We start from the raw sequence: 21,541 nt of genomic DNA, 5'->3' as shown, positions 1-21,541 counted from the left end.
AATGACTGCAAGATCTCTTCCTTGAGTGGTAACAGCTAGTTTAGATCCCATCGTTTTTATGTACAATTGGGATTATGTTTTCAAATGCACATTAATTTGTATTTATATACATTGAATTGCATCTGCCATTTTGTTCCCCAGGCACCCAATTTTCATAGAATCATAGGACTGGAAGGGACCTCAAGAGGTCCTCTAGTCCAGTCCCCTGCACTCATGGCAGGATCAAGTATTATAGACCACTCCTGAGAGGTGTTTGTCTAACCTGCTCTTAAAAATCCTCAGTGATGGAGATTCCACAACCTCCCTGGGCAATTTATTCTAGTGCTTAACCACCCTGATGTTAGGAAGTTTTTCCTAATGTCCAACCTAAACCTCTCTTGTTGCAATTTAAGCCCATTGCTTCTTGTCCTATCCTCAGAGGTTAAGATGACCATTTCCCCCCCACCACCACCACCTTGTAACAACCTTTTATGTACTTGAAAACTGTTGATGTCCCCTCTGTCTTCTCTTTTCCAGACTAAAAAAAACATTTTTTTCAATCTTCCCCACTCATTATTCCTTTCCAGAATAACTGTGAACCATTGATAACTACTCTCTGGGAGCTGTTATCCAACCAGTTATGCACCCACCTTATAGGAGAGCCATCTAGGATGTATTTCCCTAGGTTGTATTTTATGAGATTCCTTTGGAAATCCTTGCAGAGCTTTGGACTTAATTATCTTGAGTAATTTTGTATTATCTGTAAACTTTGCCACCTCACTGTTTACCCTTTTTTCCAGATCCTTGATGAATACATTGAACAGCACTGGTCCCAGTACAGATCCCTGGGGCCCCCATTATTTACCTCTCTCCTGTGAAAACTATCCATTTTTTCCTACCGTTTGTTTCCTTTCATTGAACCAGTTACTGATCCATGAAAGGACCTTCCCTCTTATCCCATGACTGCTTCCTATGCTTAAGAGTCTTTGGTGAGGGACCTTGTTAACAGCTTTCTGGAAGTCCAAGTACATTATATCCACTGGATCACCCTTGTCCACATGTTCCTCGACACCCTCAATGAAGTCTAGTAGATTGGTGAGGAATGATTTCCCTTTACAAAAGCCATGTCCACTCTTCCCCAACATATCATGTTCATCTATGTGTCTGATAATTCTGTTCTTTACTATAACTTCAACCAAACTGTCTGATCCTGAAGTTAGGTGTACCAGCCTGTGATTGCCAGGATTGCTTTGGCACCTTTTTTTAAAAATCAACATTACATTAGCTATCTGGTACAGAGATTCATTTAAGTGATAAGTTATATACCACAGTTAGTAGTTTTGCAATTTCATACCTGAGTTTCTTCAGAACTTTTGGGTAATACCATCTAAGTCCTGGGGACTTATTACTGTTTATTTTATCATTTTCCCCCCAAATCTTCTCTATTGACACCTCAATCTGAGACATGTATTCAGACCTAACAAGAATGGCTCAGGTGTCAGAATCTCCCTCACATCCTCTGCAGTGAAGACGGATGCAAAGAACTCATTTAGATTCTCTGCAATGGTCTTGTCTTCTTGGAGTGCTCCTTTATCACCTCAGTTGTTCAGTGGTCGCACTGACTGTTTGGCAGGCTTCTTTCTTCTGATGTACTTTGAAATGTTTTTGCATCTTTGGCTAGTTGCTCTTCAAATTCTTTCTTGGCCTGCCTAATTATCCTTTTACACTGGACTTGCCAGAGTTTCTGTTTCTTTCTATTTTCCTCAGTAAGATTTGACTTTCAATTTTTAAAGGATGTGTTTTTGCCTCTAATCACTTCATTTATTCTGTTGTCTATCCATGGTGGCATTTGTTGTCCTTTTACAGTTTTGTTTTATTAATTATTAGTATTTATTATTATTTGGGGTACACAAATACACCCAAAGGGGTCAAGGACAGTGGCTCATCCCTCTCCCCCTTCTCCCAAGGGGCACAGTCCAGGCAGTTCACCTCAGGTCACAACCACAGCTCTGCCAAGCTGCTCCCATGGATCCCCTCCACCCTTCAGTACAGCTGCACCTATCAGTGAATGCAGCTAGAGCGCATGCAGATAATTTCCAGTGGCTATTGCCAGCACCAGAGGGGGCAGAGTAAAGGTCATGAGGGCAAATACCTCAACTCTGTATTCCCTGGTTTTCCAACTTGTCATTCCAGAAGGGTACAAGATACCATAAGGCAACTGCATTAAGAAAGGTTTTAGTCAGTGAGTTTAATCCCCTTTCCATAGCCCCTTCTTCCGTCACTGCAGCTCCAAACCTCTTTCCCTTGCTCCTCTGCTCCCTAATTCCCACTCCTCCCCAGTGAGCATTTTCACGTGGAATTTATTTTCTTTTCAAAAATATTAGAGCAACCTCTGAGTAGCTGCTGTACTCAGATTACATTTCCCCAAAATAAAACCCCCTATTATAGTAAGGCACCTTCCAATTTCTACCCATGATCGGATTTAAACTCACAGGGCCTGGGTGAGTACTCAGCTGTTAGAGCCAAAACAGTTTATGTTGAGCCACAGAACCTCTGAGTCAGAGCTTCCTTTCCGCGCTCTTGGACTGTCTCTCGGCAGGTGCTCAGTAGAATTCATTTGGCTCCTGGGCGTTAGGCTATACAGAGAGCTCAGCCTTTTTCGACTGTGTTCTGCCATTGTCACAAGAAATGGCTTTGGAGCCTAAGCAGCCTGACTCCAGGAGAGGGGTTCGTGGATGTGGCCAGCAAGCAGAGCCAGGCACCTCCCTGCACCCTGGACTTAGGCACCAAACTCTGTGAGAAGGGAGGAGCTTAGAACACACCCCTCTGCCATTGGCTGTCTTAGGTGGCTTTTATGGATCCCATTCTAACGTGCATCTCTCTCCCCATCATTGCAGAGGGGCTATGTGGATCACAGTGGTGTTCCACTGATTTTTCTAGGCATCTAAAAGTTTGGTGTTGTGATGTTCACTGTTGGAACACCCAAGGCCCTTTGCAGGTCTGGACTTGTGGAAATTAGTTTAGCTCCATTGATTTCAATAGCATGATTTTGCTTTATACCAGCAGATCATCTCACCTAAGAGGTCATTTCTGTACAAAGCCCCCTTTTTTGTTGTTGCTTGTAAGGTTTTCTTATCACCCTCTGATGTGCAATTTCCTCAGATTTAGGCTTACCCTATTTTAAAAAATGTTAAATTGAATAGTAAATCTTCTATTAGAACAGGAAAACACCACCACCATCACCACCGTGCTATGGGGATACAACCGTGTACAAAAAATTGACTTATGCAAAGAGGAAGAATGAGACTTACCAAATGACTGTGATTTCTTTTCCTCATTCAAGAACACATTTATTTACTTACCCTACTGGCTATTCCACAGGGAGCACCAATGTAGCATGAGGGTGCACTGCACTTTATTAGCAAAAAATGATTTTAAGTATATCTATCAGGCTTTTCATTGTCATGGGTGAAGTGAGACCAGAGACAGACATAAGTGACCCCAGAGAACTGGGAGACAGAAGACTGAGCAGGATGCAGATAACACTGCTTTGATCTGGGTCTCTCTGGTTCAGCCCCACTGCCCAATTTTCTCCTCCTTCCAGTTAAATCCCTCCCCTGCACACACACCATACATGGAAATGTCATGGTCTGTTGCATTTAGGACAAGATTGTATCTTGCGCAACACCCTGACACAAGGGAGTAAGGGGGAAATGAAACTCTAGTCCCATGCATGGGCTCCCTGGATCCTTGCCATGTGCATTGGATTGGGGGAGGCTCTGCTGGCACAATACGCACCACTGCAAAGGTGGGTGCTGAATGGACAAAGAGCAGCGGACAGTGGACAGAGCTTTCACTCCACGGTACAATGCTGTAGTCAAGTATTGGGGGAGATGTTCTCTGTGCCTGGAGCCAGGAGCTGGTGCAGATTACTACCCTCCCCTCACCCCGGACCAAAGGGGAACCTTAGTAACATTTCCTTCCCTGTGCTGCTGGTGGTGGTGCAATCAGATGCTTCCCATCACACCTGGCCCAGTGTCAAATCTTTCACTGTACTCATTTCTTTGAAGAAAATCTCTTGTGAATTGCACTGTATTTCCTGCTCCTAAAGTTACCTTTGATCTTGAAGAGATAAGCACTAAGGGCAAAGGAACCAAGCAAAACCACCAGGATCACACCCAGAGCCACCATCCAGGGATTCACCTTTGGGAAAAAGGGATCTGAAAAACAAAATCCCAGAGGGACTCATATTACTCTGTAAGCAGGGACAAAAATGACTCCAACCAAGACAGCCATTAAATTTGTACATCGGTGTATAAGTGAACCTGGTTTGATTTGCAATGAGAGGCAATATTCTCCAGTCCCTTGGGCAGTGGGATGGGATTTGTGAGACCTGAGTTCTGGTCCAAGATTTGCTGGTGACCTGCTGTGGGCGCTTGGACAAGTCCTTTCCTCTCCCTGTGGCTCCATCCCCTCTCCAGCCTTTTTTGTGTCTTGATTATTTAGACATCTTTTTCTTTGTAACAGGAACTGACTCTCACTCTGGTTTTTTTGCAGTGCTCAGCACAGCCTCGCTACAATCTCACGTGAGGCATCTAACATAATACTGCTACTAGCAATAGTAGCGACCACGAGTTAGAGTGCTGCAGGGTTAAAGTCGTTGATCAGAGTGGTGTTATGCCAGGGGAGAGCAAGGCTATCAATGTTAAAGACCACAGAAATTGCCAGGTTGTCTGAAAAATTGCTTGTCAATCCACTATCACCCCCCAAATCTTTCAATGAATCATAATCACAATTCATCCAAACTTATTGTGCAGGAAACTACTGTGATCCTCCTGTTTAAACCTAAGGTCTAAATCTCACCCTTCTTCCTATACAACATCTCCCAGGTCTGACCTTTTCTCTCTGCCCACACTTCCCAAACTCTGGTCTGAACCTCGATCATCCCACATCTTCACTGCAGTGATCTCCTCCTCCCAGGACTCAGTCTTCCCCTCCAAATCAAATTGATGCAAAATACCTCTGCTAAGATGTCGTCTGTCTATATTACCGGCCTCTTTAAATCCCTGCATTGGCTCCTCTCTTCCAATGCATCAGACACAAATTTCTTGTTCTCACGTACAAAGCTCTCCAGGTTAGCCCCACTCCAGTATATCACCACCAGATTGATTCCCTGTTTACGTCACCAGTGATGCCAACTTCCAATTTTCTACTTCTTCAACAAGGTATTTTGTGCTTTCACACAAACCGCCCCTTAAGAATGGGGAAAATACCAGTCAAAAATCTGTAAAGCCAATATCTTGTCCTGCTTTCGGTCTCTCCTCAGAAGTCATCTCTGCAATGATGCAACCTGAGAATGGCTAGGCAAGTGGTGAGCTGTGATCATCACTATTTGCAGTCAAGGATTTAAGAAATGATAGATGATAGTGGTGATGTCTTGGTCCCGCTGAACTCAATAAAAGTTTTGCCATTGACTTCAGTGGGCCAAGGATTTCCATAGGGGGTGAGCCTCGCAACAGAGTTAAGTGCTGTTCCCTCACCCCAAAATGGTCAATGGATTATCTAATAATCACACATCTATGTAAGCGTGGGGAGAATTTTGTCTACTGTGCCTTCCTTTTACTGTTCACTCAAATGCAGTTAAAGGATTAGAGTGAGAGATTCAAAATCTCCTAAATGAAAGAAAGCAAATGGAACATAACATTCTTCAGACAGGTCAATTCCCTCATCATTTCTGGTAGAGAAGTAAAGTAACTAGATTGGTCTGATTACTCTTCAGTCTATACAGTATGGGTGGGTGTGACACTCCATATCCCCATATTCACACTGTCATATAATTATGATAAGTTTTGTATAAAGTATGCCTTGTAAGGTACCATTTTAAGTCTTGATCTATTGAACATTAATATCCTGTTGGATTGTATGTACGTAAAGTTATTAATTTGTGCTATATGTGTGTTACTGAAAGATGTTGTAAAGTTGGAAACATCCACAACTGGCCTTTCAGGTACAATGAAGAGCTAGACAGTGCTAATGGCCCATCGGCTAAGACAATGGACCATGGAAAAGGCTTATCCTCAACTGTGTATGCTTCAGCCAGATTGTGGATGATGGCTGCTATGACTCTTCAAGCATGCAGGGGCATGTGAACAGACCACATGATACTGAACTCCATTTTGGTACCTGTATTTTTCCACAAACTGGGCTGGGAACTTAGCTTGAAACAAAGTGGCTCTCACCATATGGAAAGACTATAAAAGATGGGGTGTGACATCACCAACGTCCTCACTCCCTCTGCAAATCAACACTGGAGGAACAACGATTGAACTGGGGAAAGTGCTGATCCCAGACTAAAAAGATTTCTAGCCTATGTATGGAACCTGATGGTACTATTGACACTGCTTGATTCAAATCCTGTGTAGTATATTAGGCTTAGATTGTGTTTTTATTTGCTAGGTGATCTACTTTGATCTCTTTGCTATCACTTCTAATCACTTAAAATCTATTTTTCTGTAGTTAATAAATCTATTATACATTGTTTTACCTAAAACAGTGTGGTATGACTGAAGTGTTTGGGAAAAATCTCAGCTCAGTTAAAGGTTTTGTGCATATTCCTCTCCACATAGCGGTATGGGCAAACTGGGTAATTTTTTTTTCTGTGTTTAATTTCCTAGGTAACCTGATTTGTTCTGTTTGCTATCACTTACAAATCTTTCTGTAGTTAATAAACTTGTTTTATGTTTTATCTTAACCAGCGTGTTTGTGATTGAAGAGTTTGGGAATAATCTTAGCTCGGTTAACAAAGGCTGTTGCATATCTTCCCCACACTGAGGGGGGAGTGGGTTAATTTAATGAGCTTGCACCGTACTGACCCCTGTGTAGTGCAAGATGGTAGAATTCTGGGTTTAAACTCCAGTAGGGATGCATGGTTGGGAATCTGGGAAATTGGCTGGTGCCTCTATTGTTGATCCGTGAGCGGCTTAAGTAAAGCACTCAGGTGACTGCAGCAGGGCGTGTCCCTGCCAGTGTGAATGCTGGTGGAAGTGCAGGACCGGGAGTGGTCTGCAGCTTGTCACAGCAGCACAGCGTGAGAGGGAGCCCAGGCTGGTATAACAGAGGGCTCAGCTGTACCCCAGTTGGCAACCACGGGGGAACCCATCACAGTGGGAATTTCAAAAGTGCCTAATGTCTAGTTCAGGGGTCGGCAACCTTTCAGAAGTGCTGTGCCGAGTCTTCATTTATTCACTCTGATTTAAGGTTTCGTGTGCCAGTAATACATTTTAATGTTTTTAGAAGGTCTCTTTCTATAAGTCTATAATATATAACTAAACTATTGTTGTATGTAAAAGTAAATAAGGTTTTTAAAATGTTTAAGAAGCTACATTTAAAATTAAATTAAAAATGCAGAGACCCCGGACCGGTGGCCAGGACCCGGGCAGTGCAAGTGCCACTGAAAATCAGCTTGCGTGCTGCCTTTGGCAGGCGTGCCATAGGTTGCCTATCCCTGGTCTAGTCTACAATAGAAAAAACTTTTTCCAGCACAGCTACATCAGTTGGGATGTGAATTTTAATCAACATCATTAGGCTGACAAAAGCCCTAGTACAGTCAAAGTTATACTGAAAAACCTGCACTTACACATGGATATAGTTTATGTCAGTTTGGGGAACTGGCATAAGCTAAACCAGCAAAAGTAAAAAGAAGAACAGGAGTACTTGTGGCACCTTAGAGACTAACAAAGGTGCCACAAGTACTCCTGTTCTTCTTTTTGCGGATACAGACTAACACGGCTGTTACTCTGAAACCAGCAAAAGTAGTTTTGCCAGTATAGTTGTGTCAATACTAGAAGTGTTTTGCTGGTAGAGATATCCTGGCAAAATCTTTCTAATGTAGACAAGGCTAAATTATTGATGTGTACAAGTCCTATTAACATTCAAGGTAATTTGGGGGGGGGGGGGAGGAAATCACACCAATAATGAATTGGGTTTCTTGCTATTTTGTTTTAAATACACACTTTAGCCTTCATTGCTATTGATTAGTTTTAACACAGCTAATCAGTGGGTTAGAACATAAGAACGGCCATACTGGGTCAGACCAAAGGTCCATCTACCCCAATATCCTGTCTTCAGACAGTGGCCAGTACCAGGGTTGTCATCTTTGGTTGTTTTTTTTTTCCCTGTTGCTGTTCAGTGTGTGGTTTTTTATGGTTACTGACCGGATATATAAAATAATAATTCCTTTTCTAGGCTGAGGTGGGTGTTCCTGACCAAACAGGACAAGTTCTGATTTGAATTTTCTGTTAGAATGATAGAAGTTTCTGTTTTATACAGTCTGCTGGCTTCTCGGGAATTTGTCTGAGAGGATGAAGGTAAGGGCTGTCCCTTGAGATCTCTCCACAGCACTTCGGGCTCTGGGTACCATCCAGCTGATCGGCACACCACTCGGATCCCTCCATCCTGGTAATCCTCAACAAAGATATGAGGAGCAGAGCCTGAAGCTAGAGACAAATGAATAAATCCATGTTGATTTATGCACATATTGAGCCTTGAGGATAAGAATTTAAACTTCCCCTTTATTCCCAACGTTCATGGACTCAGGAAACTATATGAACAAGAAATTGTAATTATTTCATGGAGGTGGAGGGAAACCTTTCTCCTCAGTATTTTTCCATCCCAGGATCCACATAGAGCACAGAACCGCATTTCTGAATTATATGAACCCCTTTAACTGATAATTTAGTTTAGCAGATTTAAAAAAAAAAAAAGACAGAGAGAAATAAACTTTGTATTTCAAATGAACCTCCAGGTGAAATGTCTCCTCTTTGATCATAATCAGTCTAGTCTACCTGACCCTGAAAATACAATATCAGAGCAGAAGGGGAGAAATTTCTGGACATCCCCTTGAGCATAACCATCTTGAACTGCCTCATGATTGGTGAAAATCAATGAAGACTAGCCTGCCACCGGATCAATTCTTCCTCCTCAAAGTTTTATGTAGCCTTCAGCAGAATGAATACCAGAGTGTCCCAGGGCCAGCAGATCACTAGGTTCTCTTTTTCAGATGTGGAGTATCTAGTGCCCATAGGATATTGAATGGGCATTCCTGGCCAGCATGGATGTGACTAGTTTGTATAATTAATTCCAAGTTAAAGTGAAGACTGTGCAGGTTTGTCCCACTATAAAGGTCTGTCCCATCATTTAGTGTTGGAAGGGTATTTTCATATAGGTCTGATTACCTCAGGAAACTAAAATTTAGTCCTGGGCATTAGATTTTAGCTATGTGAAAACAGGAAATCGGGTGTTATTTCTCTATTTGACTCTCTTCCTCCATACCCTTAAAGTGACAAAATAGTTAGAGGACTATTGATGAAGAAGGCACAATAATTCAAGTGCCCTTTCTCCAATTGTCTTCACGTTTGGTACAAGAATTCTGCCTCAGCAACAGATCAGGAGTAAAATATTCAAAGTCATCTGACTTAGGAACTAAAGTCCAATTTTCAAAAGTGACACACTGGAGTTCCTGTGAGGAAATGAATGAGGGTTTGTCTCCTTTTTTTTTTTTATTTAAATTAGGTTTGTGAACATTAACTGTTACATAATAATTGTGTCCCCATGGCTGTCTTTTACCTATTTTCCTCTGAATTAGTGTATCAACAGGGCAGAGACATTTTGGAATAGGCACTCAGTGTTCTGCATTGCCCTGCTGCTGGGTTTTATGCATTCTGGGATTTCTGTCCTGGTGCACTGAGAGATACCTACCAGAAGCCACCAGAATTCTGTAATTTGGGGTCACAGTAGCAAATTCTCATGAATTCTCTTCACGCATCATATGATTCTTCTGGTTTTTGTGAATCAGTACAATTTTCAAACTGCTGTCAGCCAGCACGGCAGGAACATGCTGTGTGCCATTGTCCAGGCACTCATTAACACACACAGGCTGTTGCACATGTATTTGTGATCACATAACCCGGTGGCTTTGGGAGTCTGACACCAAACTACTGCACCGATTTCGGTAGAGAGGAGGAGAAGGAGGAAGCAACTTAGCAGGTAATTGTAGACAAAAATATTTCTTGGAGCAGCTTGCTTGACTGAGCACTGCATTGTGAGCTCAGGAATGCAGCACTGACTGGTAGGAAAGGCTCATGATGTGGTCCTGGGATGACCAGCAATGGAGGCAGAACGGCCGGATGACAAGGAGCACTTTCCTAGAGATCTGTGCAGAGCTCACCCTGCAGCTCCAGCAGCATCACACCAACATGAGAGCTCCCCTCTGTGTGGAGAAGCACGTGGCCATCACCACCTGGAATGTCTCCATCCCTGATTGCTACCAGTCAGTAACTCACCAACCTGGTGTTGGTAGCTCAGCCATCAGGGCTGTTGCTATGGAGGCATGCACTGCTATAAAGAAGGTGCTGATGGCACAGGTCCTAAAGCCTGGCCATGCACAGGGGATTTGTATGGCTTTTAAAGTGGATTATCCAATTTGCATTAACTGGACAGTTATTTTGGAAGAAGATTTGCATCATGTGGACACAGCCCATATTTATTAAAAAGTGTTGCAGTTAGTGCAAAATAAACCCCAGAGTTGATGAGCCTTTCAAATCACACAGAGCCATCCCAGAAAAAAAATACAGACACAAGATACTGACCTGCCACCTTTAGTTCCAGTAGTGCTTCTTCATAAAAGATACCGTCTTGGTACTGTCCTTCATCAGAGAGTCTGATACTGAAAATTCTCAAGGCAACACTCCCATTGGTGAGACCATCTTTCAAAAGCTCTGTTCTCCCCTGATATTCTGGCATCTGCAGCCCATACTGGTCCTTTCCATCACTATAGCGATGAACAAATGGGGAGATCTGGGACCGGAACCATGTCACCTCCATCTTCTCAGCACTCATCCTAGGGGACAGGTGACAGGGTAACACAATCTCTTCACCCACAATGGCAGTGACAGGGTGGTCAGGTCCAACCACTTTAAATTGTGCTGTGGAATGTACCAGGAGACAAAGAAAATAAACTCAGAGAGAAAATCCAGGTACATTTAATCAGTTTTCAGAGTAGCAGCCGTGTTAGTCTGTATCCTCAAAAAGAACAGGAGTACTTGTGGCACCTTAGAGACTAACAAATTTATTAGAGCATAAGCTTTCGTGGGCTACAACCCACTTCTTCGGATGCTAGCCCACAAAAGCTTATGCTCTAATAAATTTGTTAGTCTCTAAGGTGCCACAAGTACTCCTGTTCATTTAATCAGTGGTACACATAAGACAGGTCCAGTTTTATGTATTTCATATTTCATGGAGCTATTTCATAGATTCAAAGGCCAGAAGGGACCTTTGTGATCACCTGGTCTGACCTGCATAACATAGGCCATAGAATTTCTCTATGGCAAAGGCAGAGCCTTCCCTCACCGGGAATCGAATCCAGACTATGGCAATGACAGCGCCAAATGCTGATCGCTAGAACATCAGGGAGAAGTGCTCTGTGAATGAACACTCTGTGTTACGGATTTACATATGGATTTTTCAAGAAAAATATGTGTAATTGTTATTCACATATATATATATATAATGCTGACATTCTCAGTGCTCATCCTGGGGAGCAGGGTAACAAAATATGATCATTGACAAGGTTAGTGACAGCATGAGCAGGTCTAATCATCGTACACTGTGTTGTTAAAAGTACCAGGACCAGGGCTGGCCCTACACCAAATTCTGCCCCAGGAAAGAAACATCTTCGGCATCCCTCCACCCTCCATTTGTTAAATCTTTGAATACCTTATTTTTTTTACCACATTTGTAGTAACTCATTTCAGGACTTTGATGCACATTTTCTCTCTGTCACATAAGATGATAAATGTGCATGCTAGGATCTGTAAATCTTCTAGAAACATTTTAGTTTTAAGAATAACTGAAATGTACTACTAACATCAAGAAATTTAACTGTGCACCAACACTGGGTGGACAAGTATTAAATAGTGTTACAGTATGTGACAGACTTAGAATGTGAACAGGGCCAGATTTAGGGGCATTTTACTTCAAACGTTATATTTTCCCTTTTATCGCTAACAATAAAAACAGCATCCTGAGCCTGGCACCCCCCGAGCCCAGCACCCCAGGCAGTCACCTGTCCCTATATCCAGCCCTGACCAGCACACAAAAGAAAAGTAATTTAAAGAGAAAAAATATTTTACATCTGCCCCCTCAATTCTGCTGCCCCTGGCAGTAGCGTGCTCTGCATAGAGAGTAGGATTAGGCCTGGTAAATTAGGAAAAGAAAGTGGAGGAAATTTTAAAGAGGCTGGGGACCTGATCCCAATCCTGATGATGTCAATGGAAAGAATCCCAGTGATTTCAATGGGATTTGGATCAGGACCTCAGGGTCTTGCCAGCTTAAAGTGCTCAGGTTTGCAGTGTGCAAATCCCGTTATCACCTGAGCACAAGTTGGCTGTTCCTGCAGAATGTCATCTCCTCTTTCCTTATCTGTGCTCTTCAAACAGAATTCTGTGACCCTAGCATTGGGATCTGCTCTGGCTCCCGGTATATTTCTGGTGCAATTCAAGGTGTTTGGTTTTTGACACATGAAGCACTAAATGGTTTAGGACCAGGCTACCCCCTCTCTCCTCATGTGCTACAATGGTGGCGGACAGCAGCTGGGATGCTCAGTCTTACAGTCCCACTGGTTTTAGTGGGAGAAGAATGGTGGTGGGAAGCTTTCAGTGAAGGATCTTCAACTCTGTAACACCCCATTGGTCTGGTGCATCTAGAGTCCATTCTCTGCCGGGAAGGGGATGGATGGAAGAGGATGTAATTGAGATAAGGTGTGTTGGGGAGTTATTAGTCCTGAAAGCTTAGGGAGGCAGGAAGATGTTTTTAAAACAAACCAAACAAAAGCAACCAACCAAACTGCTATTGGTCCATTCACCTTTGTATTTGCAACTAAAGAGAGAGCGATGGGCTCTTTTTATAAATATAAATCGTAATAATTGTAATGGTTTAGGTTTGTATTACTCTGCAGTAACAGAGGGTCAATCCAATGAGCTGGACCTTCTTGGCAATCTTTACAAAATACATGTATGAACAAACAGACGGCAAATTACCCCAAGGTCAGATCAAATAGTCCAGCAACAACAGAAACACAGCTAAAAACAACAAGTAAGGCCCTGTTCTCGCTCTGTGCTTACATTTACACACTGGGATTACTTCCATTGACTTCCATGGGACTGCTCACAGTGCATACAGTTCAGCCCATTTGTAAGGCACTGCAGGCCTGGGGCCAAAACAAACACCTATAGGAAGCAGCAGAGGCCGTGAGGATTCCTACCTGGTTCCAACTTGTGAACATAAACAGTTATAAAATAAATAATAAAGCCAGGCAGAGAGGAGCTGAATCCGGAGCTGTGGCAGAATGAGAGAACCTTCATTTTCATTGAAACGTCATCTAGACAACAGGAAGAGTAAAAAGAACACAACAGTAAAACTTAATGAGTAGGCTGCAGTGATTAGGACAAGCTGGATATTAGAGTTTGAGGAATAGAAGATTGCAAAGGACACATTAAATAAAAATAGGGATAAATGCATTGTGATGTGAACTCATTTGCATATTATGCAGTGACAGCAGTCATCCCGCAGTCTGCACAAAAAAGAGCAGATCAGTGTAAAATGACATTAATGTCCCATGACATCCCGCCTCCCCCCCCCCGCAAAAAAAAAAAAAAAAAAAGAGAGAGAGAGAGAGAATGAACTCCTCTGAATATGAATTAAGGGCAGGATTTTGAAAATCACTGAGCACTGGCCTAATTGTGCCCCACTGAAGTCAACGGGAAAACTTGAAATGACTTATGGCACAGCAAGGTTAGACCAATACTGAGAGGTTTAAATAATCTGACCCTAAAATAGCAGGTGTCAGGATATTTCCTTTTTGTAATTAAAATGACAGCTTTAGAATTTTTTCTTCACAACAATCCCATAACCCCCTCTCTCTCGGACACAGATTTTTCTGTTCCCATCATGGGAAATAATAAGCCAATGTAATAGGTAAAGTTGAATATGCTGTACATAAAACATAACAGGTGGGAAATAGATAGGAACAGAACATGTTATGATATTTTGTTTTTACTGCCATAGCATGTAGGCACCAGTCATTGATCAGGACCCCATTGAGGGGGGCACTGTACAAAACATGTAACAAAATCCAGATCTCTGCTCATGTAGGAGATCCCCTCATTCATGGATCTCTATTCTGCCACACAGATAAAAAAAATGTATGGTTTTTTTTTAAGTTGCCTTTTGGTATCTAAGATTTTAGGTCACACTCAAGTCATATTCTCAAGCTTTTTTCTGCAATCACAAAGGCTAGAAACTTTCTTTAAAAATTAAAACTGAAATTCTCTCATAATCACAGGACAAGAACAGTTGGGGTTTTAAAGAAAATATCAAATATTTCAAGATTCATGATAAAATTATGAGAGAATTGACGCCACTTGATTAGTTCAATATATTTAATTATACAATAAATGGAAAAAAATGGCATTCAGAACAATGCAGAAATAACCAAACGCTTTCTTGTGATTTAATTTAAAAATAAATATTTCAAAATGAATTTATTTCAAGTAAATTTCAAATGACAAGTTCAAACTAAAAGGAATGAAAAGATTTGTTTTTATTATTGCTATTATGTTTCTCCTGCATCATGTCTTAAAAAAAAAAAAAAAAAAAAAAAAGAGTGAGAGCAAGAAAATGGGAAAGTCCCAAAACCCACTCCGCAAAACTTAAAGTGTGTGTGTCCATTTTTTCCAAATGACTTCAAGCTGTTTTTTATAAAAAGGAAAGATCCATAAACATTTCAAATCAAACGAACAAAAATCATACAATTTTTTGAAGAAAAATATTTTCCCCCTTTTAAATCATGTCCAGAGATACCCTCATGAATTCTCCCCACTGACGGCTTTTCGCACAGGAAATAACCTGTCTCATAGTTTGTTACAAGGGCCTTTCTTGCCATTATGCCATCAAATCTTCCCTAAACACAGGACCATAAAAATCACCCCTGCTGGCCACCCTTCTACAGCTCTATGGCCACAAAGATAGGAGGCAACATTAATTTATCACAGGATAACAATGCAGTGTGTACAAACTGATCACTCAGTGGTTGTTGTGGATCACTTGACATGCATACAGAAGACCAATACCAAGATATTCAGCAATACATTTCAAAGGGTGCTTCATTTTAGGCACATGCTTAATTCCCTCTGATCTCAAAATGAATAAAGGCTGTAATTTGTTTCCATTGATTCTGGACAAAATTGGACTTTTTTCCCTTTAAAGTATCAGAACCAAAAGGACTCAGCCCCACAGTCGGGTCGAAAACTACTGACTGCAATGTCAGTTCCAGCTCAGCCTGAAAGCCTCAGCTGACAGGGAACAGCTTGGTTCAGGGCCGGCTCCCGGCTTTTTGCGCCCCAAGCAAAAAACAAAAAAGGGGTGGGGGGCCTGGAGTGCTGCCCCTTGGAAAGTGCTGCCCCAAGCACACGCTTAGAGCACTGGTGCCTAGAGCCGGCCCTGTTAGTGGGTTCAGTTGAGTTAAGGAACAGGAGTACTTGTGGCAGCTTAGAGACTAACAAATTTATTAGAGCATAAGCTTTCGTGGACTACAGCCCACTTCTTAAGGGTGCCCCCCTCCCCCAAGCACACACTTAGAGCGCTGGTGCCTAGAGCCGGCCCTGTTAGTGGGTTCAGTTGAGTTAAAGGTGACCCCCCTCCCCCAATCAGGACTAGCTCAGCACAGTTCTGCTGCCCTTTACTCACACAATCAGGAGAACAACATCCCATGACCCCTGAATTCAATACTCAAGTGATTTGTAGCCCAACATCAGCCAAAACTGATCACTTGGGCAATATTACACAGCTCTGTCTGCTAGGTACCTGGGCAGAGTGGGTGTGTTCATGTAAATACAGCCTGGTCCTGAAAATTCCTCCTCTCCCCCCCCCCCCCCCCATCACTAGCTGTCAGGGTACAGTTCATTCACACTTTGCATACACCCAGGTCAAAGGATAAAACAAAAATCATTCCCCTACCTTGTGTCTATGTAACAAATGTCACCACAGCTCCAGGGTCTCTGGGGAGCTCCTGGCTACCCCTTTCCTTTTGGTTACATTGAATCCAGCAGAAGCCTTTTTAATAAAGTAGTTTATTCTAAAGTATAGATTGTTTCATCTGAGCATCTGGGGTAATTCTAGTGGTTTCTAATGAATGTTTGAATTCTTCCCACTCTCTGTGCACTGACTGCAAGTCAATGCTAGAGGGAGAGGAGGGGAATAGCAAGAAATCACATGATGTTATTGGCACGAAGAGACAAAAAAAAACAAGAATTCAACATTCCTTTTATGGAACACAACGGTGATTTCTACCAAGTCGTCCACTTCTCACACAGCTGGTTGGAACGGAGTCGCAAGAGAGTTTTGCGAGGTGGTGATTTTTTTTTTTAAACCTCTCCCAGCAACCAAAAGCTTGGTCCAAGCAACAGGAAAGTTTGGGTGGAGCAACAGAGAGAGAGTTCACGGTTTGGGCTCATTTAATTGTGCATTTCTTTGCATTCAAAGAACTCATTTCTGAGTTTTTTCATATTTGCTTAGTAGTTACCTATTGACAATTCGTTTCAATAACTGAGGGCTTAGTGAAACTGCCCACTGCAACTATAAAGTTAACTGTGAAGGGGACAGCTTTCTTAAGAGTTAGTCCAAGTCTGTTGGTTGAACTTCTGCCATTCTGAGAACCAAGAAAATAATAATTAATAATAAAAAATATATATTATCTTGTCCTTCAAGTGCAAGCTGCATAGCTCTGACCTGCCTCTGCCAATAACCATACAATGCAGAGGAATAATTAATTTAAAAAGAAATATCCGTGAGCAATTTTTCCTCTGGTAAGCGGGGAATAAAGTAGAAATGTACCACACATACAGATAGTAGTTGTGCCACTGAATGTGGGGCTTTTCTTATATGCTAACAGTCTGTATTACGATAGAGTGTCTGCACTAAAATAAATCTCGAGAGATCATTTCATTACAAGCCCTACATTTTGTTTATTAGAACATTTTTCACATAAACTTTTGGTGTTCAGTTCCTGGGGTTTAGTCTTGTATGCAATTTTTTTTAAAGTTAATTTAAAACTCAAAACAAGAACAAAACCAAACAAAACCTCTCCTTTAATAGGCTCCAACTTCATACAAAAGTTTTCTATTCAGAAACGGGATAATGAATAAAGAAAGGCACTACAAGAGATCAAAATGAATGAGTTGAACCCCCCCCCCCAAAAAATCATGAGATTCGCCCAATAAATCGTTACACTTAAAAAAAATATTTTTTAGGTCAGTCTCTTGATGTTTGATGGACACCCCCTCTCCTCCCCCCCACCCATCCTCAGAGTGTGCACATGTGACTATTAGTGTTGTCTCCCACACCTACTGCATAAGGCCCCTGCTGCAGGAGGTCTCACCCTGCCCAGCAGTTAATCCTGTCTCCCCAGTGCCCCATCAGTTCTGTCCCCATCCAACCCCTCAATTCAGCCCCCTTCAGTTCAGTTCCTCAGCCCCCATCATCACAACCCCATCAGTTCAGCCACCCCCATTCCATCGCCCCCACCGTCCTCAGTTCACCCTCCCAGCACCAGCCCATCTGCTCAGAACCCACCATTAATGCAGGCCCCGACCCATCAGCCTCCACCCTCCTCACTTCAGCCCCCCAGCAGCCCCCTGGCTGCTGTTCAGCCCTCTCAGCATCACCTCTGCTCCTCTTACGGTTCCTCACCCTCCCCAGGCTTGGGGTGGGGGCTGCAGTGGAGTCCCCCTCTCAGTTCCCAGGCTGGCAGGGGAGCAGCCACTGAGGGATGACAGGGGGAGTCCCAGCCACATGTGAGGCTTGATGGGGGCTTATCACTGTCCATTTTGTCACTGCAGAGGAGGTGGGGAAGAAGAGAGAGCTAGCACAGATATGAACATCCAAGCTGGGAACTGTACCTCCCAGCCACTGTGCAGACATACCCTCAAAGAGCTCTCTCCCAGAATGGCACAGTGGGAGAATTATCTCTGAGAGTCCATCCCTACAGTGCATAGAGCTGGGAGGGACCAGAAGGTGGTGAAGGAAAGTGTTTCTGGAGGAAAAGGGCAGGCTGTGTCTCACTACTATATCACAGTCGGCAGGCTTAGAAAATGTTGCGACCTGCGAGTGTTCTATTGACTTCCCAGGCCGTCTTGTTCAAACGTCGGTTCAGATAATCGGCTTGTGCGATTTGGGTCACTCACTTCTGCACATCTGGAGGCCTGGTGGTAACTGGCATTTGTGTGGATATGCAGAGAGGGTGCTGCAAGCCTCCTCTTCCCTTTCCTCACCCTCCGCAAAGGCCAGTCACAATCGCACTCCCTCCCTTGGCATCCCAGGGTGGCACCTTGCCCAAAAGGTTGCAGGGAGGGGCAGGGTCTTTCCTGGTCTTCCTCCTCTCATGCTCCAGATCAGCCCATGCAATGAATCAGGATCTTCAAGAAGAGCAGGGTGCAGCTTATGTATTCCCACCTACAACTCAGACTCAGCTTCTTTGACTGGCACAGAGGGGCCCTGCCATGGCCCTAATGCAGGGGCTACATGGAATATTTTGGCCTTTGGAATTTTGTTCCAGTTTTATCACTTCAATTTGATTGAGATGCATTCTGTAAAATTCCAGTTGTTCTCTGTCATGACACATTGCCCTGGTGTAAGCTCTTCCACTAACGGCATTTTTTAAATTACAGAAATATCGCATGGGGGACTATTTCATTGTGTAGTCAAAATGGAGGGGGGGGGGGTTGACAAAATGGAGGGGTTTTACAGCAATTTCTAAGTAAAATTAAGCCTCACTCATGATCTCAGATAGAACTCTCCAATATCAGGACTTTTTTTTTCAGCAGCAGCTTGACAGTTTATCCATCTGTAGAGCTGGCTTAGGGCTTGGCTACACTGGCACTTTACAGCTCTGCAACTTTCTCACTCAGGGGTGTGAAAAAACACCCCCCTGAGCACAGCGAGTTACAGCGCTGTAAAGCGCCAGTTTAAACAGTGCCCCAGCGCTGGGAGCCGTGCTCCCAGCGCTGTAAGCTAATCCCCTCGTGGAGGTGGAGTACCTGCAGCGCTGGGAGAGCGCCAGGACCACACTCGCACTTCAAAGCGCTGCCGCGGGAACGCTCCCACAGCAGCGCTTTGAAGTTTCGAGTGTAGCCAAGGCCTTACTTAGGCTATGTCGGCACTACAAAGTTCAAAGTTGATTTAAGTTACATCGATGTACAGCCACCACTGTAATTAAACCGCTGTTGCCAGGGATGGCTTCAGGGTTTTGGGCACCCCAAGCAGCCAAACAAAAAAAACAAAACAAAACAAAAAAGCCGCGATCGCGATCTGTGGCGGTAATTCGGCGGGAGGTCCTTCGCTCCGATCGGGAGTGAGGGACCATCCGCCGAATTGCCGCCGAACAGCTGGACGTGCCGCCCCTCTCCGAAGTGGCCGCCCCAAGCACCTGCTTGGTAAGCTGGTGCCTGGAGCCGGCCCTGGCTGTTGCATGTCCACACCATGCTTCATGTGTCAGCCGAGCACATCCACAGTAGCAACTCTTGCAATGGCACAGCAGTCCCCAAATCCCCAGCCCTGCCTTCTCCCCGCAGGCTCTCAAGCCTCGGAGGGAGGGGGAGCAGCAGCGGAGGTGAGCTAGGGTGGCCGGGGCACATTTGTAGGGGCGGCATTCTGGCGCCAGCCATGCCGCCCCTAAAAATGTGCCGCCCCAAGCACCAGCTTGTTTTGCTGGTGCCTAGAGCCGGCCCTGCTCTTCAGCATTGTGCTGTGTGTTATGAGCACAAGGCTGTAAGAGGAGCTCAATGTGGGGGCTATTCACCATCACCCTCAGGGCCGGCTTTAGCAAGAGCGGGGCCCGATTCCTGGGGGCGGGGCTTGCAGCAAGCCCCGCTCCCAGGAATCGAGCCGCGCCGCGGGGGGGGGGGGGGGGAGACACAGGGAGACCCGAGCCACGCCGCGGGGGGGACGGGGGGGGACACTGGGAGACCCGAGCCGCGCCGCGCTGCGGGGGGGACGGGGGGGGACACGGGGAGACCCATGCCGTGGGGGGGATGGAGGGGGAAGGACACGGGGAGACCCGAGCCGCGCCGCGGGGGGGACGGGGGGGGGAGACGGGGAGACCCGCGCCGCCCCGTGCCGCGGGTGGGACGGGGGGGGACACGGGGAGACCCGCGCCGCGCCGCGGGGGGGACGGGGAGGGGGACACAGGGAGACCCATGCCGTGGGGGGGACGGAGGGGGAGGGACACGGGGAGACCCGAGCCGCGCCGCGGGGGGGACGGGGGGGGGAGACGGGGAGACCCGAGCCGCGCCGCGGGGGGGGGACACAGGGGGACGGGGAGACCCGAGCCGCACCGCGCCGTGGGGGAGACAGGGGGGGACACGGGGAGACCCGAGCCGCACCACGCCGCGGGGGTGACGGGGGGGGACACGGGGAGACCCGAGCCGCACCGCGAGGGGGAAGGGGGGGACACGGGGAGACCCGAGCCGGGGGGACAGGGAGACCCGAGCCGCGCCGCGGGGGGGGGACCCAAGCCGCGCCGCGGGGGCCGCGCCGGGGGGGGGACCCGAGCCGCGGGGACCGGGTCGGGCCGGAGCCGGGCCGCGGGGGCCGGGCTGGAGCCAAGCCGGGCCAGAGCCGCTGGGGTCTGCGGGAATGGGCCGCGCCTCCCCGGAGCCCTTCTCCCGCCCCCACCACCCCAGCTTACCTTGTGCTGCCGGCCCGCCCCTGCTTCGTCTCAGACTTCCCGCGAATCTCTGATTCGCGGGAAGTAGGGGAGGGGGCGGAGCGTGCAGGGGAGGGGAGGAGGGGGAAGTGAGCTGGGGGCGGGGTGGAGAGCTGCAGCGCGGGGCCCTCTTGGAGCGGGGCCCAATTCAGCCGAATCGGCTGAATTGGCCTAAAGCCGGCCCTGATCACCCTGACCCCAGCCCCCTCCTTCTGGAAGTGGCAGGTCTGTGGTTTTGCACCAGGGGCAACTATTTGCCTCCTGCTATTCCTGCCGCAGGTCTGGGTTTTACATGGCACTGCTGCGTGTCTGTATCACAGCCGTTCCCCTCCATGCCTGAACAAGTTCCTGCGGCTGGATCGGGGCTGGGCCTGCACAGACTCCTCTCCCCACAGACCCAGGAGATCCACCACCTCCCGCGGACTCCAGGCAGGAGCCGTTTGCTGCGTGGAGCCGGCTTGCTCAGCTGGGCAGTTGCTTTGTGAGCTCTCCACACTGAGCAAACAGGAAGAGCAAGTTCAAACCTTCCTGGGGCTTTAACAGGGGAGGGGTATTCACCTGTACCTGGCTGCCAGGCAGCAGGGTTCAAAATGGTGACCAGGGCGGTCACAGTGGGACATTCTGGGATTGACACCTCGTGGAGGCCACGTAGGGCAATGCAAGCAAAGCAATGTTCACACTGACATTGTGTCGCTCTACCTACGTCGCCCTAAGCTCCACGCCTCTCCTCCAGGGGGGGTTATTATG

At 45.7% G+C, this 21,541-nt stretch overlaps 1 protein-coding gene across 8 annotated transcripts in view; it reads right to left on the bottom strand.

Moving 5' to 3' along the window:
* Positions 1–21,541, bottom strand: part of LOC103305721 (butyrophilin subfamily 1 member A1-like) — a 281,081-nt gene that overhangs the window by 169,595 nt on the left and 89,945 nt on the right. For 4 of the 8 annotated variants that reach the window (XM_065564428.1, XM_065564431.1, XM_065564432.1 and 1 more), the window contains one exon: positions 4,095–4,199. In XM_065564428.1, coding sequence (XP_065420500.1) covers positions 4,095–4,199 — 105 coding nt within the window. Of the gene's footprint in view, positions 1–4,094; positions 4,200–8,192; positions 8,475–10,625; positions 10,962–13,157; positions 13,415–16,050; positions 16,321–21,541 lie in introns of those variants that run through there. The other 4 variants (XM_065564430.1, XM_065564433.1, XM_065564429.1 and 1 more) reach the window with 4 other exon arrangements.

Source organism: Chrysemys picta, chromosome 12, assembly GCF_011386835.1.
Source record: "Chrysemys picta bellii isolate R12L10 chromosome 12, ASM1138683v2, whole genome shotgun sequence".
Classification (NCBI taxonomy): Eukaryota; Metazoa; Chordata; order Testudines; family Emydidae; genus Chrysemys; species Chrysemys picta.
This window is presented reverse-complemented; position numbering and strand designations above follow the sequence as displayed.